The sequence below is a fragment of the Gadus macrocephalus genome, chromosome 10 (genome assembly GCF_031168955.1).
Source record: "Gadus macrocephalus chromosome 10, ASM3116895v1".
Lineage (NCBI taxonomy): Eukaryota > Metazoa > Chordata > Actinopteri > Gadiformes > Gadidae > Gadus > Gadus macrocephalus.
The window spans coordinates 12,490,813-12,513,312 of record NC_082391.1 but is presented as its reverse complement, the minus strand read 5'-3'; the positions used below and the strand labels follow the sequence as shown (position 1 = coordinate 12,513,312).

At 49.6% G+C, this 22,500-nt stretch overlaps 2 protein-coding genes across 2 annotated transcripts in view; both read left to right on the top strand.

Moving 5' to 3' along the window:
- ppid (peptidylprolyl isomerase D) overlaps positions 1–22,500 on the top strand; it is a 314,679-nt gene that overhangs the window by 120,893 nt on the left and 171,286 nt on the right. The gene's annotated exons all lie outside the window — the stretch shown is intronic.
- Positions 1–22,500, top strand: part of LOC132466480 (glutamate receptor 2-like) — a 31,467-nt gene that overhangs the window by 7,680 nt on the left and 1,287 nt on the right. Inside the window, exons 3-17 of the mRNA XM_060063732.1 lie at positions 4,819–4,834; positions 4,943–5,351; positions 9,159–9,355; positions 11,065–11,118; positions 11,493–11,651; positions 12,199–12,366; positions 13,639–13,743; positions 14,018–14,125; positions 14,866–15,072; positions 15,704–16,071; positions 16,873–17,071; positions 17,490–17,737; positions 18,697–18,811; positions 20,965–21,099; positions 21,764–22,500. The exon at positions 21,764–22,500 is cut by the window's right edge and continues 1,287 nt beyond it. Coding sequence (XP_059919715.1) covers positions 4,819–4,834; positions 4,943–5,351; positions 9,159–9,355; positions 11,065–11,118; positions 11,493–11,651; positions 12,199–12,366; positions 13,639–13,743; positions 14,018–14,125; positions 14,866–15,072; positions 15,704–16,071; positions 16,873–17,071; positions 17,490–17,737; positions 18,697–18,811; positions 20,965–21,099; positions 21,764–21,928 — 2,653 coding nt within the window. The 3' untranslated portion in view covers positions 21,929–22,500. The remainder of the gene's footprint in view (positions 1–4,818; positions 4,835–4,942; positions 5,352–9,158; positions 9,356–11,064; positions 11,119–11,492; positions 11,652–12,198; positions 12,367–13,638; positions 13,744–14,017; positions 14,126–14,865; positions 15,073–15,703; positions 16,072–16,872; positions 17,072–17,489; positions 17,738–18,696; positions 18,812–20,964; positions 21,100–21,763) is intronic.

The following is a 22,500-nucleotide window of genomic DNA, read 5'->3' as shown; positions in this document are numbered from 1 at the left end:
CGTCCCTCTCCTCCTCCCCCCTCCTTCCTCGACCTAACAAAACATTGAGGTGTTAATTATCCATCCTCTTAGTTGTCACGTATCCGTGGCGATCAAATCATACCAGCTGCAGCATTATGGATCCCTCCTGATGACATCACAGCTCCTAAATCACCGTGACAACATTCGGACTGCTCATTAATATTCGTTGCGGCGGGTCTTGTCTTATCTCAGCGTGAGTTGTGGACGAACAGAGATCAGCGCTCTGCTCATTATGGAGCGCTGCTCACGGGAACAGATCCTCACTGAGCTCAGTGTTCAGAACACCAACACACTCACAGTGGCACACACAAACACACACACACAGCCACACACAAAGTGACACATGCACACACACAGACACACACACACTGACACACACACACGCACACACAAACGCACACAGGAACAGCCTTGTGTTGTTCTGACACTGTTAGATACTACTCATGAGGATCCCCGTTATCTCTGTTGTCTCTCAACATTCCCCACGAAGACTGTATCCTGCAGTTAACAGGAAGGAGTCGAGAGCCGTCCCGACGCTGGTCTGCCAGACCCCATGAGCAGCCTGGTCTCTGACCGACTGGATAGTGAGACCTTCCAGTCCGGAGGAGCAGCCTGGTCTACTCTCTACCCTCCTCTACTCTACTCTATTCTACTCTACTCTCTACTCTACTCTACTCTACTCTCTACTCTACTCTCTGCTCCCTACACTCTACCCTCCTCTACTCTACTCTACTCTCTACTCTACTCTACTCTACTCTACTCTACTCTACTCTACTCTACTCTACTCTACTCTACTCTCTACTCTACTCTCTGCTCCCTACACTCTACCCTCCTCGACTCTACTCTACTCTCTACTCTACTCTACTCTCTACTCTACTCTCTAATCCCTACTCTGTACCCTCCTCTACTCTTCTCTACTCTACTCTACTCTACTCTCTGCTCAACTCTACTCTCTGCTCTCTACTCTTTACTCTAGTCTCTGCCCTCTACTCTACTCTCTACTCTTCTCTCTATCGGTCTAAAGGGTTGAGTTCTCGTGTTGCTCTTTGTTGAGCAGAGCTTGGTGTGATCTAACGGCTCCAGTCCTCTACTGACGCCCAGCCAATCAGAGCGCAGCCCCAGGCGCCCCCTGGGGCTCCGTGTTGGGTCTCAGACTGTGGTGGTGGGGGAGCATGAGCTGACTGTGATCCGAGCCGCGGAGGCCAGGAGAGCACCACGTCTACGCAGCTCAGAGCTCCTCTGTCGCCGGGATTATTCAAAGCAGCTCCCAGCGCTCCTCAGAGAACCGCGTGTCATTAGGACGTAAACACCTTCCAGCACATCGGCTGATTATACACACATTACCACATGATGGAGAACATCGGATCAGAACCAGAGAGTTGTCCTTGGTGGGGGGACAAGACCCAAGGCAGTGGGCTCTCTGAACCCAGAACACCTCGTGTGTTTACCTCTTTGTCTTTCTGACAATCAGCCGTTCTATTTCTACCTTGATGTGTCGCTCTGTCTCTAGCTGTGTGGTTGTTGACGTGGCCCCGGCTGTACCAGCATGTTAGCATCACAGCGGTGTGTCCTGAGGAACCGGCCTCAGTGTCCAGAGTTTAGAGAGAGTCTGAAAGGAAGCCTTGTTCAGTCTGTCCTCATGGGAGTAGCACCAGGACTCTGACACATTGCCGCAAAGTCTAAGCAGAACGCTGAAGACGATGGAGGGTTAGGGGGCATAGCACCGCAGGACAGCTCTCTGTATCAAAGACACCTCTCTGTACAACGCTCTGAATCAAGGACAGCTCTCTGTATCAAGGATACCTCCCTGTATCAAGGATACCTCTCTGTATCAAGGACACCGCTCTGTATCAAGGACACCTCTCTGTACACCTCTCTGTATCAAGGACACCTCTCTGTACACCTCTCTGTATCAAGGACACCTCTCTGTACACCTCTCTGTATCAAGGACACCTCTCTGTACACCTCTCTGTATCAAGGACACCTCTCTGTACACCTCTCTGTATCAAGGACACCTCTCTGTACACCTCTCTGTATCAAGGACACCTCTCTGTACACCTCTCTGTATCAAGGACACCTCTCTGTACACCTCTCTGTACAGCTCTCTGTATCAAGGACACCTCTCTGTACACCTCTCTGTATCAAGGACACCTCTCTGTACACCTCTCTGTATCAAGGACACCTCTCTGTACACCTCTCTGTACAGCTCTCTGTATCAAGGACACCTCTCTGTACACCTCTCTGTACAACTCTCTGTATCAAGGACACCTCTCTGTACACCTCTCTGTATCAAGGACACCTCTCTGTACACCTCTCTGTATCAAGGACACCTCTCTGTACACCTCTCTGTACAGCTCTCTGTATCAAGGACACCTCTCTGTACAACTCTCTGTATCAAGGACACCTCTCTGTACACCTCTCTGTACTAACAGCTCTCTGTATCAAGGACACCTCTCTGTACACCTCTCTGTACAACTCTCTGTATCAAGGACACCTCTCTGTACAACTCTCTGTATCAAGGACACCTCTCTGTACACCTCTCTGTACTAACAGCTCTCTGTATCAAGGACACCTCTCTGTACACCTCTCTGTACAACTCTCTGTATCAAGGACACCTCTCTGTACAGCTCTCTGTATCAAGGACAACTCTCTGTACACCTCTCTGTATCAAGGACAGCTCTCTGCGGCACATACATGTTGATACATGTTGTCCTCTACATGTTGTTCTCTACATACATTGTGATACATGTTGTTCTCGTCATACATGTTGTCCTCTACATGTTGTTCTCTACATACAAATGAGTGGAGCAACGGATCACGGATTACCCGTGATCCGTACGGATCAACCCTCACGGTTTGGGACGCAAGTGATCCACGGATTGGCTTAGCAAAAACAAAAACAAAAAAGTTGTCCGTTCACGTGATCGGCGCATGTTTAAAGGACAATTCCGGTATATAGCACATTGATCTCCCTTTCTGGTTTGTCTAGAATGAAATAAAGTGGTTGACACCAAAAGGTTGACTATTGGTCCTGTCTCGGGTATTTGGCTCATTTAATAATCGCCCTTGCCTGTTCCAGAATGGCTTGCTATGGGCATTCACAAACCTGTCCTTAAAACAACCCTAAAAGTTGGTTTTCAGATATGTGCAACTCACCCAGTGGTGAGTGGTGTTCGTTGATGTTCCTAGTATCGTAGCGAAATACAGTTTCTGTCGTGTTTTATTTGGGATTTTGTAAATCCCATTTAACCGGAACCGGAAACAGATATGAGTCTGTTTATGTTTGGTTTTAGTCTTTTCGCTCGGTTCTCCGTCTCAACAGTAGGGCTAGAACCGAGCGAAAAGACTACAACCAGCCCCCCTTTCTGTTTCCGGTCACCGAGCAATGAGTTTTCCAACAGAAAACAATGGATTTACAAAATGCCAAATAAAACACGACAGATACTGTATTTCGCTAGGATATTTGATGGAAAAAAAGATGAGGATGTCTGCATTGCCTAGGGAGAGTGTATACTCTACACTCTCCCCAGGCAATGCAGATAGTGTAGACTCTACACTCTCCCCAGGCAATGCAGACATCCTCATCTTTTTGAAAAGGAATTTAGAGTTGGAAACCCAGGTCTGCTGTGCTTCCTTTGGACACAGGTTTATTATTTTATTTACTATCCATGTTTAAAATAAGAAGGATAAATGCCTCAGTTTGCACTTTGTATTGTTTTCAAATATTTTTTATTTGTGTCGACACAAGCTATGTTTTTAAATATGCAGGATATAAATATGCAATATAAAGGAAAGAGGATTATTACCAAATTTTTCACATTATTTGCTTTTAACACATTTAAAGTCACATTTGTGTTGTTGATCCGAAAATGATCTGACCCGTGACCCAAAAACCGTGACATGACCCGAACAGCGAGTTTTGCGAGCCGTTGCACCCCTAATACATGTTGAGATGGCCTCTACATACATGTTGATTCATGTTGCCCTCTCCCTCCATGTTCCCCTGTCCAGTTGCTCTGTAGCAGCACATTCCGCGGTGCTGAGATGCTGACACCACTTAAGGGAGGGGGGCTTCAGCCGTCTAATGGATGGACCCTAGTGTCAGCAGGCCCATCTCAACAGGGTGTAGGGGAGGATGACATACACCGTGGGACACTCCCCCCTGGTCAATCACTCTGATTAACTCACCCCTGATCAATATGCATTAACAAGCAGCAGCGCATCTCCGGATCTCAGGCCAGCATGGAGAACCGGCCTCCATAACCACATCACTTAGTCCATCGATACGGTCTCTACCAAGACGTTCTCGTCTCCGTCTGAGCAGGACCTTCTCGCAGGATCGGGAGGGGTGAGGGTTTAGGGGCTGGTCCGCAGTCCTCTCGGTGGGGGACCAGCGCTCCCCGGGGGATGTTGGTCAGGACGTCCTGATAACCAACTGGGACCACAGCTCCTCTGGTGGCCACAGACCACTTTAATAAAGTCTTTCATTCAGGCACCAAGACCACGTTCCAGTGTGTTTATATATCTCTATATATATAATATCACAGCTTCTGGGAAAGAGGCTGCTGTTCAAATGGAAAAACAGAACTAATGAGAACCAGTCACAGTAATATATCATAAAAATATATCAATAAATGTAAGTCATCAGTGCCCCAACTCAAAGGGGTTCTGTGTCGTCCCGGTCTGACTGGTTCTCTTTTCTCTGTAATAGGTTCTATGTCCTCACGGTCTGACTGGTTCTCTGTTCTCTGTATTAGGTTCTGTGTGGTCTGACTGGTTCTCTGTTCTCTGTCACAGGTTCTGTATCCTCCTGGTCTGACTGGTTCTCTGTTCTCTGTGTTAGGTTCTCCTGGTCTGACTGGTTCTCTGTTCTCTGTGTTAGGTTCTCCTGGTCTGACTGGTTCTCTGTTCTCTGTAACAGGTTCTGTGTCCTCCCCCGCTGACTGGTTCTCTGTTCTCTGTAACAGGTTCTCCTGGTCTGACTGGTTCTCTGTTCTCTGCAACAGGTTCTGTTTCCTCCCGGTCTGATTGGTTCTCTGTTCTCTGTATTAGCTTCTCCTGGTCTGACTGGTTCTCTGTCCTCTGTCCAGTCTGCTCCCAGTACGCCCGGGGCGTGTACGCCATCTTCGGCTTCTACGATAAGAAGAGTGTGAACACCATCACGTCGTTCTGCGGGACGCTGCACGTGTCCTTCATCACGCCAAGCTTCCCTCTGGACGGCACCCAGCAGTTCATCCTGCAGATGAGACCCGACATCAAAGGCCCCCTGCTGAGCCTCATCGAGTACTACAAGTGGGACAAGTTCGCCTACCTCTACGACAGCGACCGAGGTAGGACTTTCTGTCTGTCTGTCTGTCTGTCTGTCTGTCTGTCTGTCTGTCTGTCTGTCTGTCTGTCTGTCTGTCTGTCTGTCTGTCTGTCTGTCTGTCTGTCGGTCGGTCTGCCTGTCTGTCTGTCTGCCTGTCTGCCTGTCTGTCTGCCTGTCTGTCTGCCTATCTGTCTGTCTGCCTGCCTGTCTGTCTGTCTCTCTATCTGTCTGTCTGTCTGCCTGTCTGTCGCTATCTGTCTGTCTATCTGTCTGACTGCCTGCCTGTCTACCTGTCTGTCTATCTGCCTGCCTGTCTGTCTGCCTGCCTCTCTGTCTGTCTGTCTTTCTGTCTGTCTCCTGCCCAGTGTGATAGATACCGTGGTCATGCTGTAGGTGTTGAAGGTTGTGTTCATTGTTGTTTGAGACCCCAGTGGCTCTTGGGTAATGCGCTCCAGAAGTCACAACCTCGTGGACATGACGTAACGTTTACCTTCAACCTGAAACCAGTTTGTTCAAACGCAGGTACACCGCACACATGTAGGGAAAACAGAGGTTACCAGAAGGAACTTTATCAGAAGGTTTTACATCTATGTGTTGTTATATTCAATCTGAATAAATAGCAAAGATACATTCTGCACACTAGCTCAGATATTGCTACAATTACTGTAGTATTACTGTAGTATAACTGTAATATTACGGTAGTATAACTGAACTTTTACTTTAGTATAACTGCCCCATTGAGTAATTGGATTGACGAAGCTGCTGACTGAACAGCTTTCAACCAACAGTAAATCACTAGTGAATGTATCAGGCTCTCCCTGCCGTTACAAACTGGAGTTTAAACGTGTCCAACAGCACAATCACCAGAAGACACAACACCACCATAACCCCTGGCTACTGGTGCCTAACCCTTTAAGTATATAGGTTGTATAGTAGATTGCGAACTAAATATTTGATATTTTTACAAGATTATAGTACAGCATGCAGTTACAGTATAGTCTATATGTTGGGTAGGAGATTGTACAGTATACAGTATACAGTACAGTATACAGTATAGTATATATGTTGGTTAGGAGATAGTACAGTAAACACAGTATACAGTATATATGTTGGGTAGGAGATTGTAGAGGGTACAGTATATAGTTTAAAGTTCAGTATTCCCGTATATAGTAGAGTATACAGTATACAGTTTATATGTTGGGTAAGTGATAGTACAGTATACAGTATACAGTTAAGTATATGTATTGGGTGGGAGATAGTACAGTATACAGTATACAATATACAGTATATAGTACAGTATATATGGTGGGTAGGAGATGGTACAGTAAACAAATAATACAGTATACAGTATAATATAAATCTCGGGTCGGAGATAGTACAGTAAACACAGTATACAGTACAGTATACAATATACAGTACAGTATATATGTTGGGTTGAAGATAGTGCATAAACAGTATACAGTACAGTATGTTGATCAGTAGAATACAGTTTCCAGTACACACAGTACACAGTTTAGTTGGTTTCTAGGCGGTAACCAGGAAGTATACTAGGTTGTTTAGCTTCATGCTAACGCTACGCACATCTTATTGCTATCGCTATGTGCGGCTGAGGGTCTCCCTGTTGCCATGACCCCATCCCGGAGCGTCATGTTAATTAGGTCAATGGCATCCCTCTCGTTCCCATGGCAACTGCACTCTGGTGGCCTGGTGCTCTGTGTAGAGATATGCATGAGGAGTGATGGGGGGGTTAGAGTGGGTGTGTGAAGAAGAGAAGACCGATGTCCTGATCGCAGTAATCTACAGACCACACTTTCCTGTCAGGTTTATAGTGACGAGGTTGTGATATATATATATATATATATATATATATATATATATAATATATATAAACAAGAGAAACCACATAACCATGGTTGTTCAGTTGGATTGAGAACAGATCTGGTGTGAGTCTGCTCCGCTCCTCCCGTTCTGCACTTACAAAGGTCTGGCCTCTAGTAAAGGTCTGGCCTCCAGTGAAGGTCCTGCCTCTAGTGGAGGTCTGGTCTCTAGTGAAGGTCTGGCCTCTAGTAAAGGTCTGGCCTCTAGTGAAGGTCCTGCCTCAAGTGGAGGTCTGGCCTCTAGTGAAGGTCTGGCCTCTAGTGAAGGTCCTGCCTCTAGTGGAGGTCTGGCCTCTAGTAAAGGTCTGGCCTCTAGTGAAGGTCCTGCCTCTAGTGGAGGTCTGGCCTCTAGTGAAGGTCCTGCCTCTAGTGGAGGTCTGGCCTCTAGTAAAGGTCTGGCCTCTAGTGAAGGTCCTGCCTCTAGTGGAGGTCTGGCCTCTAGTGAAGGTCTGGCCTCTAGTGAAGGTCCTGCCTCTAGTGGAGGTCTGGCCTCTAGTGAAGGTCCAGCCTCTAGTCCATTACCTGGAGCTCCAGCCTCTAGAGGACCTGCGCCTGGTCCTTGCCCCCCGGGGGAGGAGCTGCTCCTGGCCCTTGCCCCCCCTGGGAGCTGGTTCGCAGGCAGCAGGTCCCAGGACGCTCCCTGGTTGTGGGGCTCTGGAGGGGCGGCCCTGCATTATTCATGCCCCTGTGAATAGCTTAGCATCATATTAGGAGGGGACTCATGCCTCCGCTCTCATCCAATCACTCAGCCTTATGAGATGGAGGAGGCAATGGCATTGTGTGTGTTTAGACGTGGGGGGGGGGGGGGGGGTCAAGGGCGGGGCATGCTTAGACGGGGGGGTCAAGGGCGGGGCATGCTTTCAGCTACCTGTGATGTCATTACACGGGTTGTCATGTCTGGTTGTACAGAGGCTGGACTGAAACACGTTTCCTGTTCCACCAGACAGATTCCTCATGTAATCCTCATGTCATCCCCTGATGACCTAATACGCATATCATGCTATGAGGACATCATATCATAATTAACATGATGATTACATCACTAATGTATTTAATCTCATCCCATGAAGATGAGATGAGATTACATCACTATGACCTATAGTATAGTACAGTCCTTACATCATCACATTAGATTTCTACATCTAGACCTGTAGTTCTATAGACGCAAACATCTACACCTGTAGTACTGTAGACCTGTACATTTAGACCTGTAGTTTTACAGACCTGGACCTGTACATCTAGACCTGTAGTTCTATAGACCTTAACATCTAGACCTGTAGTTCTATAGACCTGGACCTGTACATCTAGACCTGTAGTTCTATAGCCCGGGACCGGTACAACTAGACCTGTAGTTCTATAGACCTGGACCTGTACATCTAGACCTGTAGTTCTATAGACCTTCGATGGTAGGGATTAAGTGTCCATGCGGCCGTGGACAAACCATAATAACCTAACGCCACGAATTGCTACCCATAATTCATTCACATAAAACACCTCCATTTTCAGGCTGAACTGACTTCAGATCTGCCTCGTCTAGCTGCCAGGTGCTAAATGAACCGTCGCTAACGGCTAATCATAACCAGAGCAGCAGGCCTTAGCAAGGGCAGGAGCAAAGCATGAAGAGAGTTGGAGTTCACAATAGATGTGTTGGTGTGCGATGAACATTAGCTCTGATAAGTAGTAAATGTCCCTCCATGATGTTTGCTTGTGACTGGGAGAGCACTGGCTTTCCTGTTATCTAACTGGTTCTCCTGGTCTTACTGGTTCTACTGGTCCCCAGCCTCAGCAGCCTGCAGGTAATGCTAGTTCTGGTTCTAACTGGTTCTACTGGTTCTAACTGGTCTAACTGGTTCTACTGGTTCTAAGTGGTCTTACTGGCCCCCAGGCCTCAGCACCCTGCAGGTGGTCCTGGTACTGGTTCTACTTGTCTAACTGGTTTTACTGGTCTGCAGGCCTCAGCACCCTGCAGGTTGTCCTGGACACGGCGGCCGAGAGGAAGTGGCAGGTGACGGCCATCAACGTGGGCAACCTGAAGGACGAGAGGAAGGACGAGGCGTACCGCTCGCTGTTCCAGGACCTGGAGACCAAGAAGGAGCGCAGGGTCATCCTGGACTGTGAGCAGGACAAGGTCAAGGACATCATGGAGCAGGTAGGACAAGCCCTCCTGGTGCCGGTAGTAGACCACCTCATGGAGCCGGTAGTAGACCCCGTTCTGGAGCCGGTAGTAGACCACCTCATGGAGCCGGTAGGAGACCCCGTTCTGGAGCCGATAGTAGACCACCTCATGGAGCCGGTAGGCGACCCCGTTCTGGAGCCGGTAGTAGACCACCTCATGGAGCCGGTAGGAGACCCCGTTCTGGAGCAGGTTCTGAAACACGTGTTTCAGAAGCCTTATGTTGAAAGAGATCGAGGTCAGCTGTACTGGGCGGCATGAGGCTCAGGAGGTAGAGTGGATTGGCTGGTATCCGGAAGGGTGCTAGTTCGATCCCGAGCTCCTCCTAGCTGAGTGTCTAGATGTCCCTGAGCAAGACGCCTCACCCTAACTGCTCCCGACGAGCAGGCTGTCGCCTTGCTTGTCTGACTCTGTCGACGCAACCATCTTCCTGTGGATTCAGGAAGCAGTTATTAAGGGCACTGACTGCAGGGATCTGGAATCAGACCCAGAACCTTTGGGCTGGGAGTCAGCGCCTTAACCGCGAGCAGAATGTCCTTACCCTCCCGAGCTGTACATGAAGCGGCCTCCAGAACCAGCCGGTTCATGTTCTTTGTGATAGTCTGTTGCACCCTGCCGTAGCGACGGAACAGAGAGAGCTTTGGCTCAGGGCTGAACACAAGCGCAGAGCACAGAGAGGCTGATGTTACGCCGTTAAGCCCGTTGACGGCTCTTTGAAGCCCCCTGAATACAGACAGCTCAAACACCATCCTACCTTTCAACCGTCTTAATCTGAGAAGCGGATTATCAAACAGGAATATTCCTGCTGCTTCGGTTGCTCCTAGGGTTGCCACCTTGGATTTGGGAAAAAAAGGGACACTCGATCAAATGTTTGGGGCGGCGGGCTCGGCCATTATTACCAGTTCAGACTGACCAATGAACATGCAATTCGGACAAAGGAGACGGAAACAAAGTCATGTTAATAAATGTATTCGTTCAGGGGTCACCAGGGTGGATGTACACCAGCAGATAATTTCAGTCCAGCAGCCATGTCAACACACTAGACTAGAACACAGAGAGAACTATTATTTCAACATTTATATTTTTGTATTTCTTGTTTGTTTTGGTTTTGTGAGTGTGTGTGTGTGTGTGTGTGTGTGTGTGTGTGTGTGTGTGTGTGTGTGTGTGTGTGTGTGTGTGTGTGTGTGTGTGTGTGTGTGTGTGTGTGTGTGTGTGTGTGTGTGTGTGTGTGTGTGTGTGTGTGTGTGTGTGTTTGATTATACGTATGTCATTAGATTAGTATGTGTTTATGTTTGTACGAGACTCGGAATGTATGGTTAATATAACTGTATTTATGGACTCCAGGAATAATAGCTATGCTACTGTGCTGCTGCAAATTGATATCCAATAATAAATAAATTAATCAATAATCAATAAATCAATATGGGCTATTGGAATTTTATGAAGAATGTTAGCCTCTATATGTTAGCCTTTACCTGTTAGTCTCTGGCTGGGAGCCTTCATCAACTAGCCTCTGTACTATTTTTGTTGGTTTACTAAGGACGTGTGTATAATGAATAATGTAGTCTGCTAACCCATTTTATGAGAATAACTTCCACACTAAATTTGTCGATTTATATAAATGTTCCAGAGATCAATTATTAAAGTCTTTCTAAAAGGTTATTCTCTGTGTTTATGTTTTCCAGGTCGTCACCATTGGCAGACATGTCAAAGGCTACCATTACATCATCGCCAATCTGGTAGGTCGCTCTGTTATGAATAATAAAGTAACACTTTTGGATTATTGAGATGCTGATGGTGATGGCGATGATGATGGTGATGGTGATAGATGATTGTGATGGTGATGGATGATGGTTATGGTGATGGTGTTGATGATGGTGATGATGATAGATGATGATGATGGTGAAGATGATGGTGATAGTAAGATGTTGATTCTGATGGATGAAAGATGATGGTGATTGGGATGATGATGATGTTGATGGTGAAAAATGATGATGATGGTGATAGATGATGGTGATGGGGAAAGATGATTGGTGATGGATGATAGATGATGGTAAAGGTGATGGTGATAGATGATGGGTGATGGTGATAGATGATGGGCCCCTCCCCCCAGGGCTTCATCGACGGGGACCTCTCTAAGATCCAGTACGGGGGGGCAAACGTGTCCGGCTTCCAGATCGTGGACTTCGAGGAGCCGCTGGTGGCCAAGTTCGACCAGCGGTGGGAGGCCCTGGAGGAGAAGGAGTACCCAGGGGCCGACAGCAAGATACGGGTAGGACCCCTGATACACACCACACACACACAATACACACAATAAACACAATATACACACCACAATACACACCCTGGAGGAGAAGGTGGATCCAGGGGCAGACAGCAAGATATGGGTTAGGACCAACACACTAACACACTACACACTACACACATTGGAGGAGGGTGTATAAGTCCCATGTCCGAGCTGACTGTTCTCTCCTCCTCCTCCACCTCCTCCCCCTCCTCCTCCTCCCTCCACCTCCTCCTCCTCCTTCTCCCCCTACTCCTCCCCCCCCCCTCCTCCTCCTCCTCCTCCTCCTCCTCCTCCTCCACCTCCTTCTTCTCCTCCTCCCCCCCCACCTCCTCCTCCCTCCACCTCCTCCTCCTCCTTCTCCCCCTCCTCCTCCTCCCCCCTCCTCCTCCTCCTCCTCCCCCCCTCCTCCTCCTCCTCCTCCTCCACCTCCTCCTTCTCCTCCTCCCCCCCCACCTCCTCCTCCTCCTCCTCCCCCCCCTCCTCCCCCTCCTGATCCTCCCCCCCCCCCTCCTCCCCCCCTCCTCCTCCTCAGTACACCTCCGCCCTGACCTACGACGCGGTGCAGGTGATGACGGAGGCGTTCCGCTCGCTCCACAAGCAGCGCATCGACATCTCGCGCCGCGCCAACAACGGGGACTGCCTGGCCAACCCGGCAGTACCCTGGGCCCACGGCGTGGAGATCGAGAGGGCCCTGAAACAGGTCCTCACACGCACGCACGCACACACACACACACACACACACACACACACACACAGAAGGCCCTGAAACAGGTCCTCACACGCACGCACGCACACACACACACACACACACACACACACAGAGGGCCCTGAAACAGGTCCTCACACGCACGCACGCACACACACACACACACACACACACACAGAGGGCCCTGAAACAGGTCCTCACACGCACGCACGCACACACACACACACACACACACAGAGGGCCCTGAAACAGGTCCTCACACACACACACACACACACACACACACACACACACACACACACACAGAAGGCCCTGAAACAGGTCCTCACACGCACGCACGCACACACACACACACACACACACACACAGAGGGCCCTGAAACAGGTCCTCACACGCACGCACGCACACACACACACACACACACACACACACACACACACAGAAGGCCCTGAAACAGGTCCTCACACACACACACACACACACACACACACACACACACACACAGAAGGCCCTGAAACAGGTCCTCACACGCACGCACGCACGCACACACACACACACACACAGAGGGCCCTGAAACAGGTCCTCACACGCACACACACACACACACACACACACACACACACACACACACACACACACACACACACACACACACACACACACACACACACACAGAGGGCCATCAAACAGGTCCTCACACGCACGCACGCACGCACGCACACACACACACACACACACACACACACACACACACACACACACACACACACACACACACAGAGGGCCCTGAAACAGGTCCTCACACACGCAGGCACGCACGCACGCACGCATGCACGCACGCACGCACGCACGCATGCACGCACACACACACGCACGCACACACAGAGGGCCCTGAAACAGGTCCTCACACGCACGCACGCACACACACGCACACACGCATCCACGCACGCACGCACACACACACACACACAGAGGGCCCTAAAACAGGTCCTCATACGCACACACACACACACACACACACACAAACACAGACACACACACACTCTATACTCTACTTTATACTCTCCCTCTCTCTCTGTCTCTCTGTCTCTCCCTCTCTCTCTGTCTCTCTGTCTCTCTCTCTCTCTCTCTCTCTCTCTCTCTCTCTCTCTCTCTCTCTCTCTCTCTCTCTCTCTCTCTCTCTCTCTCTCTCTCTCTCTCTCTCTCTCTCTCTCTCTCTCTCTCTCTCTCTCTCTCTCTCTCTCTCTCTGGGTACTGTGTGTGTAGGTGCGTGTTGATGGACTGACTGGTAATATCCAGTTTGACCAGCATGGGAAGCGCGTCAACTACTCGGTCAACATCATGGAGCTCAAGAACAACGGACCGGTCAAGGTGATTAAATGCTACTAACCGTAACTAGCCCTTACTAACCATATCTAACCCTACTAACCATAACTAACCCCACCTATTGATGGTCTTGTTGTAGTTATTTACTGTCTTGTTGTTGTTATTGACGGTCTTTTTGTTGTTATTGACAGTCTTTTTGTTGTTATTGACAGTCTTTTTGTTATTGACGGTTTTGTTGTTATTGACGTCTTGTTGTTGTCATAGACAGTCTTGTTGTTGTTATTGACGGTCTTGTTATTGTTTTTGTCTTATTCAACAGATCGGCTACTGGAATGAAATGGACAAGATGGCCGTCACAAAGTCTGACGTCTTTGCAAACGAATCTACAGGAATGGAAAACAAGACGGTTATTGTTACCACCATCTTGGTGAGAATATCCTCCATTCTCTCTCTCTCACACACACACACACACACACACACACACACACACACACACACACACACACACACACACACACACACAAACACACACAAACACAGACTTATACTCACTCTCTCTCCTTCTCTCTCTCTCTCCCTCTCTCTCTCTCTCTCTCTCTCACTCTCTCTCTCCTATGATTGCCTATCCCATAAGCTCCAGGCTTTGCATGTGATTATATCAATAATGTATAGTATGGTGTATATACTAGGCCGTGGGTGTTAAGTATCTCTTAGTATGCATGGCCAAGTGGGATTTAACCAATAACCAGGCTGTCTGAGTTGATCATGCAACAGTTTCACCAAAATGGCTTCATTAACTTCATAAATCAACTTAATTATGTTTGTAATGAAACATATTAAATTTAGTAGTTGTACTAGTCTACTACTATGATTTTATATGTTTGTATTCCCATCTTAAAATGGGTCCTTGAGGAGGGATGAGGTTAGCGTATGAGTCTTTGTATTCAGGAGGTTAGTGTATGAATGAGAGTCTTTTACTTCAGGAGGTTATGAATGAGTGAGTCTGTGTCCTCAGGAGGTTTTGACTGAGTGACTGTGAGTCTGCATGAGGTTGAGTGAGTGTGTTATGACTAAACGGTGTGTGTCTCCATGAGGTTGGGTCATGACTGAGTGAGTCTGTGCCTCCATGAGTGAGTGTGTCATGACTGACTGAGTGTGTGTCTGCAGGAAGCGCCCTATGTGATGCTGAAGAAGAACTCTGACCTGTTCGTTGACAATGAGCGCTACGAGGGTTACTGCGTGGACCTGGCCGCCGAGATCGCCAAGCATTGCGGCTTCAAGTACCAGCTGAAGGTGGTCGGTGACGGCAAGTACGGCGCCCGCGACGCTGAGACCAAGATCTGGAATGGCATGGTCGGGGAGCTCGTCTACGGGGTAAGCCCTGATTCGACGCTTCCTTTAGGAGCCCGGTCATGATTGGATACTCGTGGTGTGTTTGTTTGGTTCAGTTTTGGAGCGTTGTTGTCTGATATTGATCCGTACGTTATTAAGTGATTCGCCGTCTATCTGCAGTAGTGACTCCATTGTACACAGAGAAGGAGCAGCAGGAATGTACGCACTCAGTAGAAATTTAGATAGTCTGTTACATTTACATTTACAGTGAGGGGATTTTGCTGAGGCTTTTATCCAAAGCGACTTACAATCATTCATTCACAAATTCACACACCGACGGCGGAGTCGACCACACAGGGCGACAGCCAGCTCGTCAGGAGCAGTTGGGGGGAGGTGACTTGCTCAGGGACACCTCGACACTTCGCTAGGAGGAGCCAGGGATCGAACTAGCAACCTTCCGGTTTCCAGTCAACCCGCTCTACCTCCTGAGCTACTGTCACCCTGTCGTTCTGTTCATATTGGGATCCGAGACTCCGGTCCAAGATCCCAGCTGGGCATCATGAAGTACCATCTGATGGTCCAATATGGTCTCAAAGTAGCCAGGACTGACCTGGGATCTGCCTCTTCATAACGAGGAGACTCTGACCACTGAACCTCTGACTTGTGTTGGCAGAAAGCGGACATTGCGGTGGCTCCCCTGACCATCACCCTGGTGCGCGAGGAGGTGATCGACTTCTCCAAGCCCTTCATGTCGCTGGGCATCTCCATCATGATCAAGAAGCCCCAGAAGTCCAAACCCGGCGTGTTCTCCTTCCTGGACCCGCTTGCCTACGAGATCTGGATGTGCATCGTGTTCGCCTACATCGGGGTCAGCGTGGTGCTGTTCCTGGTCAGCCGCTTCAGCCCCTACGAGTGGCACACCGAGGAGTACGAGGACGGCCAGATCCAGACCAACGAGTCCACCAACGAGTTTGGCATCTTCAACAGCCTCTGGTTCTCGCTCGGCGCCTTCATGAGACAAGGCTGCGACATCTCCCCCAGGTACGGGCCTCCAAAACCGCCTCTAACCTCCCCAAGGTACCAGCCTCCAGACCGCCTCTAACCTCCCCCAGGTACCAGCCTCCAGACCGCCTCTAACCTCCCCCAGGTACCAGCCTCCAGACCGCCTCTAACCTTCCCCAGGTACCAGCCTCCAGACCGCCTCTAACCTCCCCGAGGTACAAGCCTCCAGACCGCCTCTAACCTCCCCCAGGTACCAGCCTCCAGACCGCCTCTAACCTCCCCCAGGTACCAGCCTCCAGACCGCCTCTAACCTTCCCCAGGTACCAGCCTCCAGACCGCCTCTAACCTCCCCGAGGTACAAGCCTCCAGACCGCCTCTAACCTCCCCCAGGTACCAGCCTCCAGACTGCCTCTAACCTCCCCCAGGTACCAGCCTCCAGACCGCCTCTAACCTCCCCGAGGTACCAGCCTCCAGACCGCCTCTAACCTCCCCGAGGTACCAGCCTCCAGACCGCCTCTAACCTCCCCCAGGTACCAGCCTCCAGACCGCCTCTAACCTCCCCCAGGTACCAGCTTCCAGACCCCCTCTAACCTCCCCCATAGCCTGGACCTCTTGGTGACCAGACCTTAACTCCCAATAACCTCCTGGTGACCAGACCTTATCTCCCCCATAGCCTCCGGGTGACGTGACCCTAACTCCCCAGTTAGCTGGACCTCATTTCTCTCAACCAGCTTTTGACCTAACTCCAGAATCACCTTGTCGTTTCGTTGCGAAATGAATGCTCCTTGGCTCTCTCTTCCAGCCGTGTTGTCATGTGTGTTCCGTCTAACCTCCCCCCAGGTCTCTGTCGGGCCGCATCGTGGGGGGCGTCTGGTGGTTCTTCACCCTCATCATCATCTCCTCCTACACGGCCAACCTGGCCGCCTTCCTCACGGTGGAGCGGATGGTGTCGCCCATCGAGAGCGCCGAGGACCTGGCCAAGCAGACGGAGATCGCCTACGGGACGCTGGACTCTGGTTCCACCAAGGAGTTCTTCAGGGTAGGGTTCCTCTTCATAATCATACCTCCGGACCTCGACCCCAAGACCTCCACCACAAGACCTCCACCTAACCTCCAGACCTAAACAGACCTACACCTCCACCTTCACCTCCAAACCTCCACCTCCAGACCTACCAGACCTCCTCCTCCACCTTCACCTCCAAACCTCCACCTCCAGACCTACCAGACCTCTTCCTCCGCCTTCACCTCCAAACCTCCACCTCCAGACCTACCAGACCTCTTCCTCCAACTCACTGCAAAACTACCATACACACACCTAAAAAGCTCCACCTCCAGACCTACCAGACCTCCTACTCCACCTCCAAACCTCCACCTCCAGACCTTTACATCTAGACCTCCACCCTAAACCCTCATTCAGCCGCCCTGTGTAGCTCACCTCCTCCCTCTCCCCCCTGCAGCGCTCCAAGATCGCCCTGTTTGACAAGATGTGGACGTACATGCGCAGCGCCGAGCCCTCGGTGTTCGTGAAGACCACGGCCGAGGGCGTGGTCAGGGTCCGCAAGTCCAAGGGGAAGTACGCCTACCTGCTGGAGTCCACCATGAACGAGTACATCGAGCAGAGGAAGCCCTGCGACACCATGAAGGTCGGAGGCAACCTGGACTCCAAGGGCTACGGAATCGCTACGCCCAAAGGATCTTCATTAAGGTGGGTGGAGTAGTATAACAATGTGCCCCATATTGTTATAGTATCCCACCTACCCTGATGTGCCCTAGCTAGAGGCCCTGAGCCACCTAGATAATGTGGTTTGTATAGAGCCAAGGTAACCAGTTTTACCAGAGTAGATTAAAGCCCTTGCAATTTATTGTAAGTCGATAAATTGCAAAAATATATATTTTTTATTAATATTTTTAAATGTAATTTATGATGAAATAATATATTATGGAATATATATAATGATAATTATCATCCTCAATTGGAATTAATCATTCTATATGTAAGAACATTTTGCCTTCCTGATTTGAACTGATCACTAGTCATTCTATTGCTATCCTAGGTCCCAGTGTATCTCCAGCCAACTAACCTCTGCATCGTGTGTCTAACCTGTTAACCTGATGAGTGACTGAGTAGACTGTTGTTTCGACTGCATCACCTGTATAGACCTGTTAGATAGCAATGTTCTGTTAAGAGTTTGCTTGCCAATGTGTTTTGTGAAACCCTTTCAGTACACGACTCTTGTTAAAGAATCGATGACATAGAATCTGCTTTGCAGACATGAATTTGACCTTTTCATGCCAAAATATCTTCCTAGACTCATTGTGGCACTGCTTGGGTTTCTGTACGATGAGTTGAGATGCTAATTTGTTAAACATTGTCTATCTTAGAGAGGACTACGCTAAGTGCTAAGAGAGCTAACATTTAGGATGAATGATGTGTGACGTGGCATGCTGTATCTACTGAGCTCTAACCACTGTTTCATGACTGCTGTTGTGCTATCTCTCTTGTAGTGAGGACAGTGTTATTAATGTGTTCCACCGCTGTAGATAGCCAGCCTCCAAGCCTCCTCCTGTAGCTCGGCAGGGGAGCCCCTAGCTTAAACACAAACAGAGACATTGGCCGGATTGCTAAGTGACGCTGTCTTACAAGCTATGTTCTATTGTTTCAAGAAACGCCGTTAACCTCGCAGTGTTAAAACTGAACGAGCAGGGCCTGTTGGACAAATTGAAAAACAAATGGTGGTACGACAAAGGAGAATGCGGCAGCGGTGGTGGCGATTCCAAGGTCAGCCCCAGTGAGCGATGGTAACTCACTCCCAACTCCACAAGTAGGCAGCAGGCGGCCCCACCCCCACCACCGCGCGCCCCTTCACCCCCCTGGCTCAGGGGGGCGCGCCCAACCGCCACCCGGTTATCACAGCTACACATAGACCCCCCTCCCCACCCCATTGGCCCCTCCACGGCTGTCTCCATGCCAACCCCCGCCCCGCCCGCTGCCTACTTGCGGCGATACGTTGATGCACATTTGGCTCCGCAAAACCCGCGTTTGCCTAGGCCAAATGGAGCGTCGAGGTCCATCGCCATGACGACAGAAAGATGTGACAGTCAGACTCGAGATAGGATGAGAGAGATAGAGATCAAAGCAAAGCAAGTGTAAATGTAATAATAACATAAAATAACATTGATAATGTTATTTATGTTATGTTCCACTGAAGAACGCCTGTAAACCTTGCGGTATTGAAACTCAGTGAGCAAGGAGTCTTAGACAAGCTGAAAAACAAATGGTGGTACGATAAGGGGGAATGCGGAGCCAAGGACTCAGGAAGTAAGGTCAGTGGATGTGGCAAACACACCATTACAACCCAAGACCGTCATCACAAAGCATGAGACACATGCCTGCGGAGCTACTAATGACCCAACATGTACCAGCTCACAGACCCTAATGCATGCCATGTCACCCATGAAATGTGCACCTTAATGATCTCCTTTTCAGCACCCTAACTCTAAAAGTATACTAAATCCAGGAGCTTCCTTCTTACAAAGAAGCTGCGGTGTGGAACTGGTGATTGGATGATTGGGGGCGCGTAGTTAAAGGCTCTGACTTCCTCTGAATACAGGATCAGTGATTGGCTGAATCCCGACCATCTCTAGAATACAGGATCAGTGATTGACTGAGTCCCGACCATCTCTAGAATACAGGATCAGTGATTGGCTGAATCCTCTAAAGGGCGTCCAACCATGTTGACCCTCATCTGTTGTCCTCATGTGTCGTACCTATTGTGTGTCTTGTTGTGTGAGTAGTGTGTGTCGTACCTTGTTTGTGTCTTTTTGTGTGTGCGTCGTACCTTGTTTGTGTCTTTTTGTGTGAGTAGTGTGCGTCATACCTTGTGTGTGTCTTGTTGTGTGAGTAGTGTGTGTCGTACCTTGTTTGTGTCTTGTTGTGTGTCGTGCCTTGTGTGTATTGTCGTGTTTTGTGTATTGTTTGTTTGAGACGTTTTAAAACACAGATTGTACCGACACACAACACCGTGCAGTCGACACAGTCACCTCCAAGGAACTGGTTGCACGAGATATATTGACAACAGATAGAACAATAAGAGATGCATTGATGACAGATAAAACAATAAGAGATATATTGAGAACTGATACATCTTAAGATTATAGGACGGCTGTAGCACATCAAATAACAAAACACTTAAACCCAGACACATTTGTCAATAAAAAAGAAATGTCTGTTAAAAAAAGAAATGTCTGTTCATATATGTATTATATGGTAACCGTTTTTTCGTATATTATATTGTAAACGATCACGTTAATGTCCATATATCTATATATCTATATCTGGTGTGTGTCACGGTGTTGTCACTGGTCCTGGATCAGATTAATAGACTTTATCACCGTGGTAACGCCGTCTTCATCGCTTCTCTATTTCCGTGTTCGTTATGTTGACCTGTTTCTGTCTCCTGATTGGTTCAGCCCCCCTCTTCCTCCCTGATGTCTCGCCCCCCCTTTAAATGGTCCGCTGGTCACATAGAGCCGCATAGACACACATACACGAACACACACACACTGCACACACACACACACACACACACACTACACACGCACACACTACACACTCACACTCACACACGCCCACTGCTAGGCGGTGCGCCCCCCCGTCCGGTCCCAGGTGTACTTACTCCCCAATAATTGATCCCCCCTGATTAACGAGGGTATTGATCACGGCTCCAGAGAAGCCCCCCCCACCACACACACTGAGTCCTGTCGTATGTTCACGTCCCGCGTCTGTCCACACACACACGCCGCTGTACCCATAGTGAACGTGCATCCCTGTGCCTGTGTGTGTGTGTGTCTGTGTGTGTGTGCGTGTGCCTCATATGATACTGTTTGTCCCTGTGCACCGCGGCGCGCCCTGACTCCGCCTTCTGTCCCCAGGAGAAGACCAGCGCACTCAGCCTGAGCAACGTGGCGGGGGTCTTCTACATCCTGGTGGGGGGGCTGGGCCTCGCCATGCTGGTGGCCCTGATTGAGTTCTGTTACAAGTCCCGGGCCGAGGCCGCGCGAATGAAGGTGGCAAAGAACGCACAGACTATTAACCCAACTTCCTCGCAGAATTCACAGAATTTTGCCACATATAAGGAAGGTTACAACGTTTATGGGATCGAAAGTGTAAAAATTTAGGGGGTAGGAGACGAGGTTTCATGACTCCCTCTAATGCACGCGTTTTTGGCATCCCTCTCCATCCGTGAGGTGTGAGGTTGGCCAGGGTAGCGACTGATCTTATGATTTGGTGAACAGATCCACAGTGTTTTGTCCCCACGTCCCCTCTCCTCCATGCCGTCTCCATGTATGACTGTGGGCCATGCCTGTAACGACCTCTGTCCTCTGACCATCACCTCCTCCACCCTGCATCCCGTTACCATGGAGATCATGTTTGGTTCGCGCCACATCCTCACCTTTTAAACATTCTTACAATTCTTACATTTGAAGGACGGCCGATCCTGTCACTAACCTGTTCCTCGTGTGTTCATGTGTTCTCCGTGTGTGCGCGTTTGTGTGCGTGTGGTGTGTCCGTGCCTGTGTGTGTGCGTGTCCGCGTGCACGTGTGTGTGGCTGTGTGTGGGTGTGTGTGTGCGTGTGCCTGTACGTGTGCTTCCCTGTGTGCGTGTGTTTGTGTCCATGTGTGCTTGTGTGTGTGTCCGTGTGTGTTGGCCACGCCCTCTGCCCGGTCCAGATGACCTTGGGCGATGCGATGAGGAACAAGGCGCGGTTGTCCATCACCGGCAGCACGGGGGAGAACGGCCGAGTGGTGACCCCCGAGTTCCCCAAAGCCGCCCACTGCGCCCCGTACGCCCGCCCCGAGATGGGTCTGAACGTCAGCCTGACCGACCTATCGTGATCCTCTGAGTGCCTTACAACGCTCCAATCACGCGCCTCCGTCTCTTCTTTCCTCCCCATTCTGCCGGTGGTCTCCGGTTCATTCCGGTCATCTCCGGTCGTCTCCGGTTTTATGTCTGGCTGATGGAACGTCCTCTGGCCCCCGTGAGGTGGGAGCCCCTCCCCCCCCCCTGTGGGGGGACACGTCCCAGAACAACAAAGGTTTCTCTCTGGGATTGAGTTTCTCCTGACGGACACAGAAACCTTGATTGACAGCAACTGCTGCTGCTGGAAGAATGAGCATCAGTTTGTGTGCGTGTGTGTGTGTGTGTGTGTGTGTGTGTGTGTGTGTGTGTGTGTGTGTGTGTGTGTGTGTGTGTGTGTGTGTGTGTGTGTGTGTGTGTGTGTGTGTGTGTGTGTGTGTGTGTGTATGTTCCTAAAGATGTTGAATCTGCGTAGGATTTTCAAGCACATTCGACACCATCTTCATCGAGATGTGAAATTGTCTTTTTTTTTAAGAAAATATAAAAAAAAAGACCAATTTAAAAACACTATTTTTTTCACAAGAGCGGTAGACTAATGTGCTTCTGTGTG